We start from the raw sequence: 15,751 nt of genomic DNA, 5'->3' as shown, positions 1-15,751 counted from the left end.
TGGATGCTGCTTTGGGTATGTTGGGAAATGAAAGCTTTGGGTTTTAATTGGCTTCTTATTGTACATAGTTGCAAAAATGCAGACAGAAATCCTATATGAGTGATGTATATTGGCTTCCTCCCATAAATCTTCCCTTCTGAAAGTAGGAGTGACAGAAAACCTGACAGGCCTCCTCTTCCATCCTTTTACAGTTTAAAAGATAGCTAGAAGCCAGGGTGATCTAATGTAGCATTCAGTAATCTTTTTTGTCATGTAAACCTTCCAGACTACCCGGGAGGCGTCAGCTTTGGGGAAAGTGTGAGCTATAATACCAGAGTTAACTGAAATAATGCAGAAGTTGCCAAGGACACAACAAAAACGGCTTCAGGTGATCTTGACTCTGGGAACCTAGTATAGAGGCTAATCTTGTCTCAAGTAGGTGTGGTACCAAGTTCGGGCTCGCTTTGTTCACTGCACACAAGGCCAGTGAGTCTTAGAGACAAGGTGCTGAGGCAAGGAATATGACTTTTTTTTGGAAAGCTGGCTGACAGAGAAGATTGCAGACTGATGTCTCAAAATAACCATCTTGTCAGGGCCTGGATGTCAGGTTCTTTTATAGAACTGAAGGGAGAAGCAATGAGGAACTAAAGTCAAAAGGCAGAATAGAGAGTGAGAAGCAGTGAGGGAGTAAAGTAAAAAGGGTCTTCGGTTTTGCAAAACATCTCCAGGGTTGCAAAACATCTCCGGGAAGGGCCAGCCTTCTGAAGGGGTGTGTTCGGTTCAATCGCTCATTGCTCATCCTGTCCGACTCTCTGTGACCCCATGGACTGCGCCATACCAGGCTTCCCTGTCCTTCACCGTCTCCTGGAGTTTGCTCAAACTCATGTTCATTGAGTCAGTGATGCCACCCAACCATCTCATCCTCTGTTGTCCCCTTCTCCTCGTGCCTTCAATCTTTCCCAGCATCAGGGTCTTTTCCAGTGAGTCAGTTCTTTGCATCAGGTGGCCAAAGTATTGGAGCTACAGCTTCATAATCACTCCTTCCAGTGAATATTCAGAACTGATTTTCTTTAGGATTGACTGGTTTGATCTTGCTGTCCAAGGGACTCTCAAGAGTCTTCTCCAGAACCACAGTTCAAAAGCATCAATGAAATGTGTTAGTCTCTTCTTTTTTGCAGTCATTCACAGAGGGGCAGGGTCAGATTATCTCTTTATGAGCTGAACAAAGGCACTTAAGTTTAACAGTCGAACAGAGTAGCAGGGTTCTTTGAGACCGGCCATTAGTATGATTATAATAACTGCAAGGAAAAGCAACTCAAAGAAACATGGAGTCCGAATTATTTCTTCTCTGCAGTAGGTGTTTCATTTGAAACTCTTGACAAGAATGTTTCAAAGCTAAAAGCACTGTCCCTTCTTTAACTGTATAACATTGGTACTTTTATTAACTGCTAATGACTTGTTTAATAAAAACAGTATTATTCCATAGAATCTGATAACATTTTTAAAATTGGGAAATTTACAGCAGATCATAAAGTGGTTAAAGGGCAGAATAAAAGGCAGAATAACAGTGACAGTCTTTATTTTCTTGGGCTCCAAAAATCACTGCAGATGGTGACTGCAGCCATGAAATTAAAAGACGCTTGCTCCTTGGAAGAAAAGCTATGACAAACCTAGACAGCATATTAAAAATCATAGACATTACTTTGCCAACAAAGCTATGGTTTTTTCCAGTAATCATGTATAGATATGAGAGTTGGACCATAAGAAAAGCTGAATGCCAAAGAATTGATGCTTTTGAACTGTGGTGTTAGAGAAGACTCTTGAGAGTTCCTTGGACTGCAAGGAGATACAACCAGTCCATCCTAAAGGAAATAAGTCCTGAATATTCATTGGAAGGACTGATGCTGAAGCTGAAGCTCCAAACTTTGGCCCCCTGATGCGAAGAACTGACTCATTGGAAAAGATGTTGATTCTGGAAAAGATTGAAGGCGGGAGGAGAAGGGGATGACAGAGGACAAGATGGTTGGATGGCATCACCGACTCGATGGAGATGAGTTTGAGTAAGCTCTGGGATTTGGTGAAGGACAGGGAATTTGGGCGTGCTGTATTCCATGGGGTCACAGAAGGTCAGACATGACTGAGCAACTGAACTGAACTGATAAAGTGGCTTTTGGGCCCAGGTGATCTTGTTACTAAGTCCAAGTACTCTGCTCACTGAACAACAAACCAGTGAATCTGGGAGCTGAGGTGCCGAGACAAGGAATACAACTTTAATTTGGAAAGCTGGCTGACTATGTCTCAAAATAACTGTCTTGTTGGGGTCTGGATTGCAGGTTCTTTTATAGAACCAGAGAGAGGCAATGAGGAACTAAAGTCAAAAGGCAGAATATAGAGTGGGAGAGGCAGTGAGGAAGTGAAGTAAAAAGGGTCTTCAGTCTTGCAAAACATTTCTGGGAAGGGCCAGCCTTGGGAAGGGGTGTGTTGAATCTCTTCTTTCTCTCTCTTTTACTCCCTGTTTTTTTGGGGCAGTCATTTGCAAGTGGGCAGGGTCAGATTATCTTTCTATGAACTGAATAAAGACAGTTTAACAGAGTGGCAGGGTCCTTTGAGGCAGGCCACTATATATGATTATAACAGCAACAAAAAACAAAGACAGTTCCAACATGGAGTCAGACTTGGTTCTTCTCTGTAACAACTCTTCTTCCTTTCTGGTTTTGGTGATCACTTTATGATGTATATATGTACATATGTAGATACATCTATAGCCTTTAGCCTTTTCAAAGGATGTCTGAGCTTTGGCATCAGGTTTCAGACAATATAGTGTGTGCATCATTTGTTATGAGCTAACAGTAGGCTAGGCAAGCAATCTAAGGAAGGGCACATTCAGGATTTCTTCACTTCCTAGTGAGTCTTCCGAATGCACTGTGTGTTGGATAGGCCCGGCGGGGAGAGTGTTCTTGTGCAGGCGTAGGCAATTTGTGATAAAGTCTGCAGAGGAGGCAGGTATTGGGACTTAACCCTCTTTTTTCGTATCTTTATAAAATTGTTTCTCCTGGAGACTTTATGTCTCTGCCTGTTTTGTTCTCTTTCTCTATGTGGGTCTGAGCTTTTTTTTTTCTGTCTCTTTGCTTTCTCTCACTCTCACGCTGTCTCCTTATTCAGTAGGTATTTCTTGGAATCAGCAATTGAATTGACCTGATAGTTGAGACACAATCTGTGCAGGAATACTGAAATATAACCCAGTTTGTTTAGGGTTTTAAGCTGTTCTCATTTGCAACCATAAATGAAATATGAAGACAAATTATTTAATTGAATCGAAAGGGGTTCAGAGAAATCCACATGGACAGAGGCATCTGGGGGGGATGGATATGGGTAGAGCTCTTGGGAGGACTGCTAAGGTCTGGATACTAGAAAACAGAGACGAGAACGTAACAAAAAGGGAAAGATGCTCAGTAAAGTTTGCAAGCAAAGAAATCTCATGATAGAAGTGGGTCTGTGGCACACTTTCTTTCTTCATCTTTTTTTCCTTTTCCACCATTTTTATCTTTTGCTGACAGTTGGGCAAAAGGCCCTGCAGGCCTGCAAGCCCAATCTCGAGGCTGAAGAAAAAATCTGGAGTCCGCAACAGAGGCGTCAGTGGCTTAATGGATGTGGGTTACATGTGTGAAGCAAGGTCCTGGGGTGATGTCTACCACCTGGGGTAGATAGGCAGAACGTGGCGACTGTCTCTGCTATTGCGGAGAATGGGGAGGTGGGTACCAGTAATCAGGGGAATTGATGTGAGGTTGGCTCTTGGTTATCAGGGAAACCAGCAAGGGGGAGACATGCCCCTCAACACCCCTTTGATAAGCTATCTTAGTGGAGATGTTCTGACCTAGTCATGAGCAGGGGCCTGGCACAAGTATGTGGAAGGTCAGTTATATGAATAGGGTGTGGGTGAAGCAGGCACAGGTTGAGGAGGGGTTGTACAGAGCGCAACAGCACAGCCATCTTGCGTGTCCCGACCATACGTTGACATATACTCACTCCTGGACATTGCTCATCCCATGAGTGGTCCTCAGAATCAGTGCAGAGAACGTGCTTTTGTTTAAAGTCAGTGGTTTCCTTTTCTCTTTCTTTGCGGTTGTTTGCCCCTAATTGACTTCAGGGCTGCTTCTACAAAACATTTTCCATAAGGATGTTCTGATGACATACAGATTCCTTAAAAGAAAGAGAGTACATAACTTCAAGGGAGTAATAAGGGGACCTACATTATTCTTTTACTTATATTACAAAACTCCATTATTCTGTTACCATGACTTTTTTAAAAAAAATAGCTTCTCTCTTTCTAAAAAAGTTTTTAAGTCTTTGTGTTGTAAAATGTGCTGTTGTTTTAAATATTGCCAGGCAGAGGGGGACTCCTATTCTTATTGCCAAGACACTGTGTTTGAAATTAGAATAGGGAATAGCTTCTGTGTTAGACGGAAGTTTGGGTTTCCACTTTCCTGGGTTGCTAACACTCCTTGAGCACACGGTGAGGCCATCCACACTGCTTTAGGCCCTGCTGTCCGTGGCTCTGTACTTGGTGTCAGGAGGCCCACCCCCTTGCTGTTGGACAGACTTCTGAGAAGCCAGTGTGGTTATTGCCACATTATTAATATTGCTGTCATAGTCCGGGACAGACAGAAAAAGACGTGAATTAGTGTTTGATTGTTTTTCCCCTTTATCTTTAATGTTGTGAGGGGTTTCCCTCATAGCTCAGTTGGTAAGGAATCTGCCTACAATGCAGGAGACCCCGGTTCGATTCCTGGATAGGGAAGATCCCCTGGAGAAGGGAAAGGCTACCCACTCCAGTATTCTGGCCTGGAGAATTCCATGGACTATACAGTCCATGGGGTCGCAAAGAGTCAGACACAACTGAGCAACTTTCACTTTCACTTAATGTTGTGAAAAGTAGAAGTGTTACCATCAAAGCATGTTGAGATCCTGGAAAGAAAGGTTGTATACGATGGTGAAAGATTAATCATTTCCTTTTGACTGTTACATGCCATAATCTTGTCACTGGGTATTTTCATAAATTAGTCTAAGAAAATGCAGTGAAAGAACCAAAAGAATAACACCTGCTGTGTTTTTAACTTGAGCAGTTGTATATAGAGATGCTACTGGCATTGAAGCTGTTTTTATTGAGCTAACAGTAAGATATTTGCTGTCACCACTGCCCTGGAGGAAAATGACAGAAGGATACCAATTCTGTATCCATAATTTATTACATTCCACTTGGTCTTAAAATTGCTTTCTTTACTTGGACAAGAGCTGCAGACAGACAAATGAATTATAAACATCCAGGTAAAAGAACACCCTTGGATGATTGTTGGTGACTGCTGGCATCTTAGCTAAATCTTGCCACAACTGGTAGTCACATCTGGATAATACTGTACTGCATGACTTAAGTATTTCTCACACTCTGTAACATGGTGTTACTACCATCAATTAAAAAAAAAACAACCCACATGTCATTCTATATTCCTTCCAGTTTAACTCAAGTTAATCAAATCAAATGTAATCAATATCTTCCCCAGTTTCTTCCATATTAAAAAGAGGTTTGTATGACATGTGTGTGTACTCAAGTCGTGTCCTACTCTTTGTGATCCCATGAACTGCAGCACGCCAGGCCTCCCTGTCCATCACCAACTCCCAGAGTTCACTCAGACTCACGGCCATCGAGTCGGTGATGCCATCCAACCATCTCATCCTCTGTCATCCCCTTCTTCTCCTGCCCCCAATCCCTCCCAGCATCAGGGTCTTTTCCAATGAGTCAACTCTTCGCATCAGGTGGCCAAAGTATTGGAGTTTCAGCTTCAACATCAGTCCTTCCAATGAACACCCAGGACTGATCTCTTTAGGATGGACTGGTTAGATCTCCTTGCAGTCCAAGGGACTCTCAAGAGTCTTCTCCAACATCACAGTTCAAAAGGTACCTAGATTCTATAAAGGAATGTGAGAATAAAACCCACACATGACAAACACTTCTAGCTCCTTGAGATCAACTGAAGTTAGGAATGCTGAGACTTCACTTGATCTCTTGAGATAGTCTATGGGAGGTGTAATCTTTAATATCTTCATGGTATTTGTGCTGGGCTGTTACAGGAATAGCAGATAATTAAAATGCTAGTAACATTTCTCGAGTGCTTCCCATAGTTGAAGAAACTGAGGCATGGAGAGGTATAAGTTACTTGCTCAGGTTTACATGGTTAGAAGTCCAGAGTTCAAAAACCAGAGCCAAGTTTCAAAGTCATTTTGTTTGAGTGAGAGCTTAGGCTCTCAGCACATTGCCACTAAGAGGCCAAGACCAGAGGTTCAGGGTCCCTGTGTCCCTTTATCCCTTGAAGATAAATAACTTGAAGAGTTTGCTGTTTTCAGTTCAGACAGACTATGCAGTTTTTTAAACACAAAGTTGGCATAGTTGAAAACATACTATATATGTATAAAATTGTATGTCTGAATTGTTTAACTTAGGTTGAGATAATGCTTATATCTATAAATTTATTATAAAGCCCTCATGGACAGTCTTAATAATGACTGCACAGCCTATGTGAATGTGTGTTTTCCCTACTTTCCCTTTTGAGTGTCTGGCTTGTTTCTATGTTCTTTTTTTCCTTCCCTTTCTTTCTCTTCCCCTTCCTTCATTTTTAATAAGACTGTATCAGACATCTTAAGTATAAAACTTTTTTTTAAAAATTGCTCTTTTAATGATAAGGTCCCAAGGGTGAAATGGAATTAGTGTATATCATTTTGAATCTGTGGCTATTTTTGCTAAATTTATTTTGGTTATGAATTATACCAACTTATACATTATCATCAATGTATGAGAGTACTACTCTATTTCATCTAATCCTTAAAAATACTGAGTATTCTTTTTTTAAAATCTAGTCTAATAAGAAACTTGACTTCACTTGTAAAATTTTGTATTTCTCCCGTATATAAGCTACTTTACATATTCTACATAGCATTAATCCATTTTTCTGATGTTTACCTTTAAAGTATTTTTTCTTAAAAAAAGTGAATTAGGTAGAAGTGATCATTGCACAACATTTTATTGAATTAAATGCCACCGAATTATTCATTTTAAATGGCTAATTATGTTTTGTGACTTTCGTGTCAATAAAAAAATGTTTGTGTCCCTGTGTATGCACGTGCAGATGTGTCTGTGTGTGCTTGATGGTAAAGTCTGAGTCCGGGAGAGCTGCTGTACTGTGCTGGGCTGTGAGTGTCAGCCTGCTGCAGTCTCCTGCATAATGCTCATAGAGACTGAGTTGAATGCGTAGTGCACGCTGCCTTTCTTTCTGCCAGTTATGTTGTGTGTTGCTTACTAATTTGGGTCTATAATGGATTAAAAGTGGTTTATGAGTGAGAGTGTTTGACCTGCCTTAAAGAGAGGGTATTCTGCTACATATTAACATGCAAGTTTTATGGCTGCCTGAGGAACTATCAAATAAGCAATTCAGGAAACAGGGGGGAAAGATCAAGCTAGTTAGGAAATGGTGGAAATTGCTTGACATTATGAAGGGCATCACATATGTGCTTATATCCTGAGAAAAGTGGCCAACAGTGGTATGAATGGTAGCTAGAAAACCCCATAGCTGAAGTTGTATGTATAAGTGAAAGAAAGATCCAGACCTTGCCGGAGGCCTGGACCACTTAGTACTGTCCTTTCAGGATGTGTCTTGCTGCCCTAAACAGGATTGCAGTATTTCCTTTTTTAAAGTAGTCTGCTGACATCTTTTATATAATTCTCTATTAAGACAAAATGATTTTCATATGATTTATATGAACTTTTTTTTGTATTTGTATTTTATTGCACATTTTATTCCATTTGCTGCTTGCTTTTAAAAATGTGAAGTCTTTTAAAATTTTTATAACCTTTTAATTTTTGTGTTGTCATGTCTGTTGATTATTTCTTTTGGTCTTAAATCACTCTAGACTTAACCTTTCCCTGTCCAGTAATTAGTAAATGCGTAATAATATATTTTCTTCCATTAAAAATTTTCTTTTGAGTCTGTAGTTTAAGATAAAATCTTAACTGTTTCCATATTAGTAAACAATTAGGTGAAGATTAGGGTAGTTATATGGTTCTAGATCCAGTTTGGGTTTTGATTTGATGTGTAGTAAATAACATGTTAATATGGGAAGAATTGACACTTTTGTGATATTCAGTCTTACCTTCCAAAGGCCTGTTTTTTACATTTCTTTGTGATATTCTATTTTTTTTCTTTTCATAGGTTGCATACATTTTTAATTGAGGTTTTTATACATATTTTTATTTTATATACTCTGAGAGCCTTTTGCATGTATTTTTACCATTATTAAAGTGCCTAGAAATAATTAGTGGTTTTTATATGTTTATCCGGTAACTGATCAGTTCCTCAAACTTACTGAATGTGATAGCTTTCAACTGATTCTCTTGGGCTTTCTATATAAAATCACATCCCTTCCAAAATTTTTTATTTTCCCCACTAATTACACACCTTATTTGTTTCACTCATTTTTGTTTTTGTAGGACCTAGAAAAACAAGTCTTTTATTCCTAGGGATAAGAAATGAATATTGAATTTTTAGGTTTTTTTTGCTTCTTTTCCAGTTAGGCATGATTATCATTTACTTCTTCTATAATAAATTATTTTGATTTTCTCTTTTTGTTGTCTTGACCCTAAGGAAGATTGTTACATTAAGGTTTTACTCAACTATTGCAATTAGCAACAGGTCAGAGCTTCCTTCCATTCCCTAAGGTAAATGGGTCTAATGTTACTTCTGAATAATTTTAACCCTTAAGGGAAATGAAAAAAAAAAAACTGTGTGTTTAAAATTTGTGGGGAGTCACTTTCAATTTTATACTTAATTTAGAATGCCCAGATATAAAGTTGAAATAGCCTTTATATGCATAATGTTTTTTATTCTTTCTGGGAGGAAATCAAAATCTGATTTTTATATTGAGGAAGAAGACCTTTTATTGAATTTATTTGTTTACAAATGAAAGGCCACATTCTTAAACAATAAAATCATAAGAATATAATGAAAAAAAAATCATAAGAATATAATGTATTTTCTCCCTTTTTGTAACTTATGAGAGGACTGAATTTCAAATCTTCCTCTTTTATCTTTCATATAATAATAACAATGTTAATAACAGCTGAAGTACTTTGAGCATTTAGTGTCAGATGCTGGTCTATGAGCTTTATGTAAATTAACTAGCTTGTTCTCCATAATAACCTGTGAGGGAGGAATTGTTACTATCCCCTTTTATAGATAAGGAGAAACTAAACACAGATTAACTGAATTGCTTGAGATTCATCGCTAATAAGAGGCAGATCTGGGATTTCATTCCAGGCAGTCAGAGAATGAGTCCTTTTGTTTTTTGAAAATACAGTTTTATTAACACCACAGTGGTAAACAATTTTATGCTTAAATTTCCTTATAGATCACACAGTTCAAAACCCACAAAGAAGCTAAGAGTCTTTACATTAAATGTGTCCTCCTAAAAATCCTTTGCTGTATGCCAATCTGTTCCCGAGCAGTAAAATTTGATTATGCACCATTTTATATTAATATGTCACATTTACATAGCAAAATAACGAAGGCACAGCTAACACAAGCAAACTGAAACCCTTTCTACTTCTGAGCTGCGGATGGGGACACACAGTTGGATTGGTTCTTCAAGTATATATTTTTTCCCAAACATTAGCTTCAGTGAAGAGTTCTGATAATTTTCACAGCTACATTCTAAAAGCTACAAGACAAAAAGACATCACACAATTCAAAGTACATAACATTGGATACACATGCTTTACAGACTTTACTAGAATTCTACATTTTTTCAAGTAAATTAATACTTCTAAAATATTTGATAAAGGGATTTAATGCTTAAACAATTGGGATTTGTTTTACACCTTTGTAAATAGACATTACCAAGAAAACACATAAACACGAGACCGTAAATAATGAACACACACATTGACAATATTGTACAGGTCATACACCCTCCTTCTCAGAACCAAATATTCAGAACAGTCTTTAGAATCTGAAGTGGCAGTTTTCTGAGCCTCATTAACAGTATTGTCATGATCTCCAGCACCGGGTTCCTTCGTCCCATCTCTCTTCTCTGAAGTGTAAAGCTAATGTTACAAAAACAAAGTCTTAAAGATGAGATCTGTTTTGAGTTCTGCTGCTGCTGCGCTGGAAAAATGCAAAAGAAATGGAAGAATTCGGCATTGAGAACACGTTCGATCTCGGCTTGGGTGTTCCGTGCCTAGTGCGATACTGTGACGAAAGGATTTTCAAAGTGACGTTCTTTAATTCACATCTACTTGACACCCTTAGTAAGTCTCAACTCTAGTCCTCACAGAAGAGATCATGAAAAATCATTTTAAATTTAACTCATTTTCAACACCTGTTGGTATATTTGTGTTCAAATTGGAAATCAAATTTGAGACGCGCTGGGCATGATCTGATTGCGTCAATTTCGTAGTATTTTAGGAATGTCAGAATTGATTCCTACTGTACTTTGGTCCAAAACCTGAGCCGTTCAAGTCCACCAATGTGTACAAAATAATAGTAATCGGGGTTTTAAATCTGCGTCGTCATTCTCCTCTGCACTCTCTGCCCCGCTTATTTCTTGGCGTCATCAGGCACTGCAGAGTGGGGACCCTCATCTTTGGCGGCAGCGGTCCCCGCAGCCTCTGCTGCAGGCTCTTCTTCCTCCTCGTCCTCCTCCTCTCCCTCCTCCTCATCCTCGTACTCGTCATCATCATCATCCTCCTCATCACCCTCTAAGGTCCATGCACACCCCTCCATCTCACCGGTGAGCTCTTGGATCTTAGCAAGTAAGGGCTTATAGATATCGTTATACTTTTTCTCCAGAGCCTGGAATTCCTTGTCAAATTTGGCTTCTATCTTATCGCATCGCTTCTGCAGCTTTTTGAGGGCCAGGACTCGGCATTTTACCGAATTAGGCAGGCTCTCGATAAAGTCATTTCTAGGCTTTGGTGCATTCTCTGCAGGGGTCTGGGGCTCCTCAGCCATCTGACCGACCACACCGTCGGAGTCGCTGGACGCGCTGTCAGAATCTCCCCCCTGTGCACCACCTTCCGCCATTACCTCCTCCGCTGCCGCGGCCGCATCTGCTGCTGCTGCCGCCGCCGCTGCCTGGCTCGGCTCCGCAGAGCCCTGGTTCTGAGAGTCAGCCATGTTCGAGGAGCAGCGCAGAGTTCTAGGTGGCTCCCACAGAGACCTGCACCCGAGCTGCACCACAGCGATCTTGCGGCTGCGGCAAGCGGCAAGAGGCTCTGACGTTGGCCGCGGCGGTGACGTCGCGCGGCCCCGCCCTTTCCCCCCGCGGGCCCTTGACTGGCTCCCCATAATCAGCTGATGGTGGGGCCCTCGAACCACACCAGCAGCCTCCTGTTGCTACCCTGCTCTCCCCTGCGCTGCGGGCAACGTCAGGACCCGTTTCCTAGCTACCCTGCTTACCCCCACATCTGCCCGCGCAAATCCCTCCCCCAGTAGAGAGGAGCTGGGGGTGGCGGCAGGTGTACGCGGCAATTTTTCACGAACTGTGTGGACGGGCTTAGCCTTTGCCACTTGACTCCTCTAGCTCACGCAGGTGCTTATATATATCTGCCAGTATATGTGTCTTGGCATTTGTCTCCATCTCTCTGTAGCTGGCGTTGGCATCTTGAGCTTACTCTTGGGGACTCGGCTTTGATCACCTCAAATTTCAGTGAAGTCCTTGCCAGAGAGTAGAGGCCTGGGGGGATCTGTCTCCATTCCACCCACTTAGGGACCTGTGGGAGAACTGAACGGTTTTCAGCCCTTCTCCCCTCGTCCCACCCTCAACAGCCCCTCTTGCCCCTCTCTCAGCCTAGTGGCACATATACCGGTAGCACGGTCTTCTTTCAGTTAGGCGGACCCTGGAAGCAGTTTTGGAGCCATTTGACCAGGAAATGTCTGAAACCCTGGGTATCCTGGAATGTTCCAGAAGGCTCCTCAATAGCTTTGTCCTGTGGGGAGGAATAAAGCTGGAGGAGGGCCAAAGAAAGCAAAGCCTTCTAACGCTGGAGGCCCAGGGTAAGGGGCCCCCTGCCTTATCGGAGCTGAGGCGCATGTTTAACAGTGCCGTTTGCTAGGGATGTACTGTCCCACACGTACACACAGGCGTTGTCCCCAAGATATGGTTCAGCATCTGCTCCAAGGGTCTAACTGGTGATTTGTATATGAGAACGGTTAAAAAAAAAAACTATCGAATACTAATCTCTTGTTTTCTAACAGTCAAATGAGTAGACATTTTAGTTCCCTGTTTATTAAATCAAAATGAGAGCTTCTTAAATAAGGGTAAGAGCACATTATTTTAGGTATGGAAGCCAAACGATCCTTACAGGACTTACTCAGGAATGTTTTCAAATTAAGCATTACTTATACAAATGCCTTTTTCCCCATTATATTGGGACTTGCCGAAGTATTTACATAAAACACATGAATGTAAGGAAATTAACTGCCCAAGTATATTGGTGTATCTTTTTGGGTCTTGTAAATGTTGGTTAATAATATGCAAAGCATTTAGTGCTGACACTTAGCAAGAAGTGCTAAGTGATATTTTGTTTACAAAATAGTTAAATTGTATTTATTACTCAAAAATAACCTGCAATAATATACTCTTAGAAAAGGACATCTTAATAAGAGCTTTCTTACCAAAAAAAAAAAAGAAAAGGACATCTTTGTGTCCTTCCTCAAAGAAACTTTACAAACGGTTCAGTATATCTGCAGTAGAAAATATCTTAGTTTTTTTGTACTTGTAGTTCATATTATTTACTTTCTTAATTATGTTTCAGATAATTTACTTTCTGCTTCCCTGTTACCATTCATAATGATGAGATTTTTTGGTTAAGGTTGAAATTTCGATCCTGGCTAAATTTGGTGTAATAATGTATCTATATTTAGTTGGCTGATGCTATACGTACTTAATATATCACCTGCATGTTCCATATACCATCTTTTGATGGGTACAGCTACTGTGAGGTTAAGACTGTATTTTCTCATTTTAAAAAATAAGGAACTTAGGTGAAGAAAAAGGAAGTGAAATGCTCTTTTACCTGATTTATCACCTGATTGGCAGAATCAGGGACAGAAGCGAGGCCTTCAAACTCCTGTAATATAGAAGCTATGACACACTTTAAAAAGACAAAACTTAACTCAGACTTCACTCAATCTAACTAACTTGAATTACTTGAAACAACCAGGGTGTACCCATCTTTTAGGATTTTTATGTTCCCATCTTAAAAAATCTTTAAACTTAGTGTTAAGCTAGGCTTTACTGACCAGGGTTCTTGGACTGCTTAATAAATGGAAATTGATAAGAGACTAGATGATAAATTCAAGCAAAGCTTTTTGGGACTCTTGCTGCAAGCAGAAGGGAGCTAAAACGAGTAACTTCCTTGTTTACTCCCTGTGAGGATAGGGGGGCTGGCACTGGGAAGCTAAGGGTGGGGGAGGGATGGGTTTGGGCCAGAGGGGTGGCTTAGGTGGTCTGCGCACCCCCTTGGTGGTACTGTGTGCAGGAGGCATGTGCAATACCCTGCTTTTGCTCCCGGCTCCTCAAGTTGGCTCCTGGAAGTTGGATTTTTGGTCTTTTTGTATCTTGTTCATAAATTGCCCAGAGAGGCTATGCATGCAGTTATTTTTAGTCCCTTGTTACTTCCTATTTTGTTGGAGGAGAGGTTTGTCCAGATACAAGCACTGCAGCAAAGGGTCCCAGGTCCCACCTGTCTCAAGGCTACTCTTTTTTTTTTTTTAAGCCTGTGTTGAGATATAGTTCATGTACAACGAATTTTTGCCCTTTTTAGGGTATTTTGACAAACACATAGAGTCATGTAAACACTACATTAATGGAATTGTAGAACAGTGACCTCATCTTCTTCAAATATCCTCACGTTCTTTCCCTTACTGTCAACCCTGGCAACCACTGGTCTGTGATCTGTCTCTGTATCCCTAGAATGTCATATAAGTGGAATAGGTGTGTAGCCTTTTGAGTCTGGCCTTTTTCTCTCAGCATAATGAATTGGAGATTCATCGGTGGCAATGTATACTAGTAGTCTGTTCCTTTTTATTTACTGACTAGTATCCCATTTGAGTTATTTCCAGTTCTTTGTGATTACAAATAATGCTGCTGTGAACATTCAACAGATTCTATGTGAACAAAGGTTTTTATTTCTCTTGAGTAAGTACCTAGAAGTGGAATTGCTGGGTCATATGGTAAATGTAGGTTTAGTTTTATAGGAAGCTTCCACAATGTTTTCCACAGTGGCTGTACTATTTTGCTTTTACAGTGGCAATATGTGAGAGTTGCAGTTGCTCCATACCCTCACCATTTCATATTGTTGAGTTTTGTCCCCTAATCTAAGAGCTGTATGTGAGTCCATAATGATTAATGACATCATCTTCCAGTGTGCTTACGTGTCATTCATATATCTTCTTTGATAAAATGTCTGTTTAGATCTTTTGCTCATTTTCTAAATTGAACTTTTTGTTCTCTTACTAATTTTCTAACATTTTTTATATATTCTGGGTAAAAGTTTTATGTGAGATATGTGTTTTTTAAATATGCTCTTTGGTCTGTGACTTGTCTTTCATTTTTGTAATAGTGTCTTCCAAAAGCAGATATTTAAAATTTTGATAAATCCGTTTTATTAATCTTTTCTTAGTAGATTATGCTTTTGGTGTCATATTTAAGAAATCTTTGCCAAATTCAAGGCCATAAAGATTTGGTCTTAGTTTTCTTCCTGAAGTTTTACAACTTAAAATTTCGCATTTAGACTCTGATCCATATTGAGTTAATTTTTAAATAAGTGTGAGGTATATGGGCTTCTCTGGTGACTCAGACAGTAAAGAATCTGCCTGCAATTTGAGAGACTCAGGTTCGATCCCTGGGTCAGGAAGATCCCCTGGAGAAGGGAATGACTTACCCACTCTAGTATTCTTCCCTGGAGAATTCCATGGACAGAGGAGCCTGGTGGGCTACAGTCTATGGGATTGTAAAGAGTAGGACACAGCTGAGTGACTAACATTACTACTACTATAGGGATATATACCTTTTGCATATTGATCTTCTGTTGATATGGTACCATTTCTTGAAAATACTATCCTTTATTCACGGAATTGCTCATTCAATTTGGCAAAAAGTAATTGTCCATATGAGGGCTGCCCTGCAGTTCAGCTGATAAAGAATCCGCCTGCAGTGCAAGACACCCCAGTTTGATTCCTGGGTTGGGAAGGTCCCCTGGAGAAGGGCTTGGCAACCCACTCTAGTCTTCTTGCCTGGAGAATCCCCATGGACAGAGGAGCCTGGCGGGCCACAGTCCATGGGTTACAGAGTCAGACATGACTGAGTGGCTCAGCACAGCACTGCACGATTGTCCACATACATGTGGATCCATTTCTGGACTTCGTGTTGCATTGATTTACGTGTCCTTTCACCAGTACCACACTTGTAACTGTGTAAGTCATGAAATGAGGTACTTCAAGTTGGTTAACTCTGTTCTTCTCAAAATTATTTTGCTCTTCTAGTTCCTTTGACTTTCTATGTTTATTTCAGAATTGGTTTGACAAGCATTTTAAAAAACCCTTGGATTCAGACTCTGAAAACAGTTTGCAATGCATATAGTACCTGCTTAGTAAGAATTATGTGTTTAAAAGTTTTAACTCTTGTTATTAAGAGTTGTCTAATTTTGTGGGCTTTATGGACTCGA

The 15,751-nt window shown here is 40.3% G+C and overlaps 2 protein-coding genes across 6 annotated transcripts in view; one reads left to right on the top strand and one right to left on the bottom strand.

The window, feature by feature from the left end:
* The window catches only part of HERC3 (HECT and RLD domain containing E3 ubiquitin protein ligase 3), a 198,430-nt gene that overhangs the window by 156,521 nt on the left and 26,158 nt on the right, over positions 1 to 15,751 (top strand).
* NAP1L5 (nucleosome assembly protein 1 like 5) lies at positions 9,366 to 11,298 on the bottom strand. The gene is given in 1 exon segment (NM_001077878.2): positions 9,366 to 11,298. A coding segment is annotated over 1 exon segment (579 nt). The 5' UTR covers positions 11,199 to 11,298; the 3' UTR covers positions 9,366 to 10,619.

Source organism: Bos taurus, chromosome 6, assembly GCF_002263795.3.
Source record: "Bos taurus isolate L1 Dominette 01449 registration number 42190680 breed Hereford chromosome 6, ARS-UCD2.0, whole genome shotgun sequence".
Lineage (NCBI taxonomy): Eukaryota > Metazoa > Chordata > Mammalia > Artiodactyla > Bovidae > Bos > Bos taurus.
The sequence above is the reverse complement of the archived record's forward strand: the minus strand, read 5'-3'. Positions and strand labels throughout refer to the sequence as shown.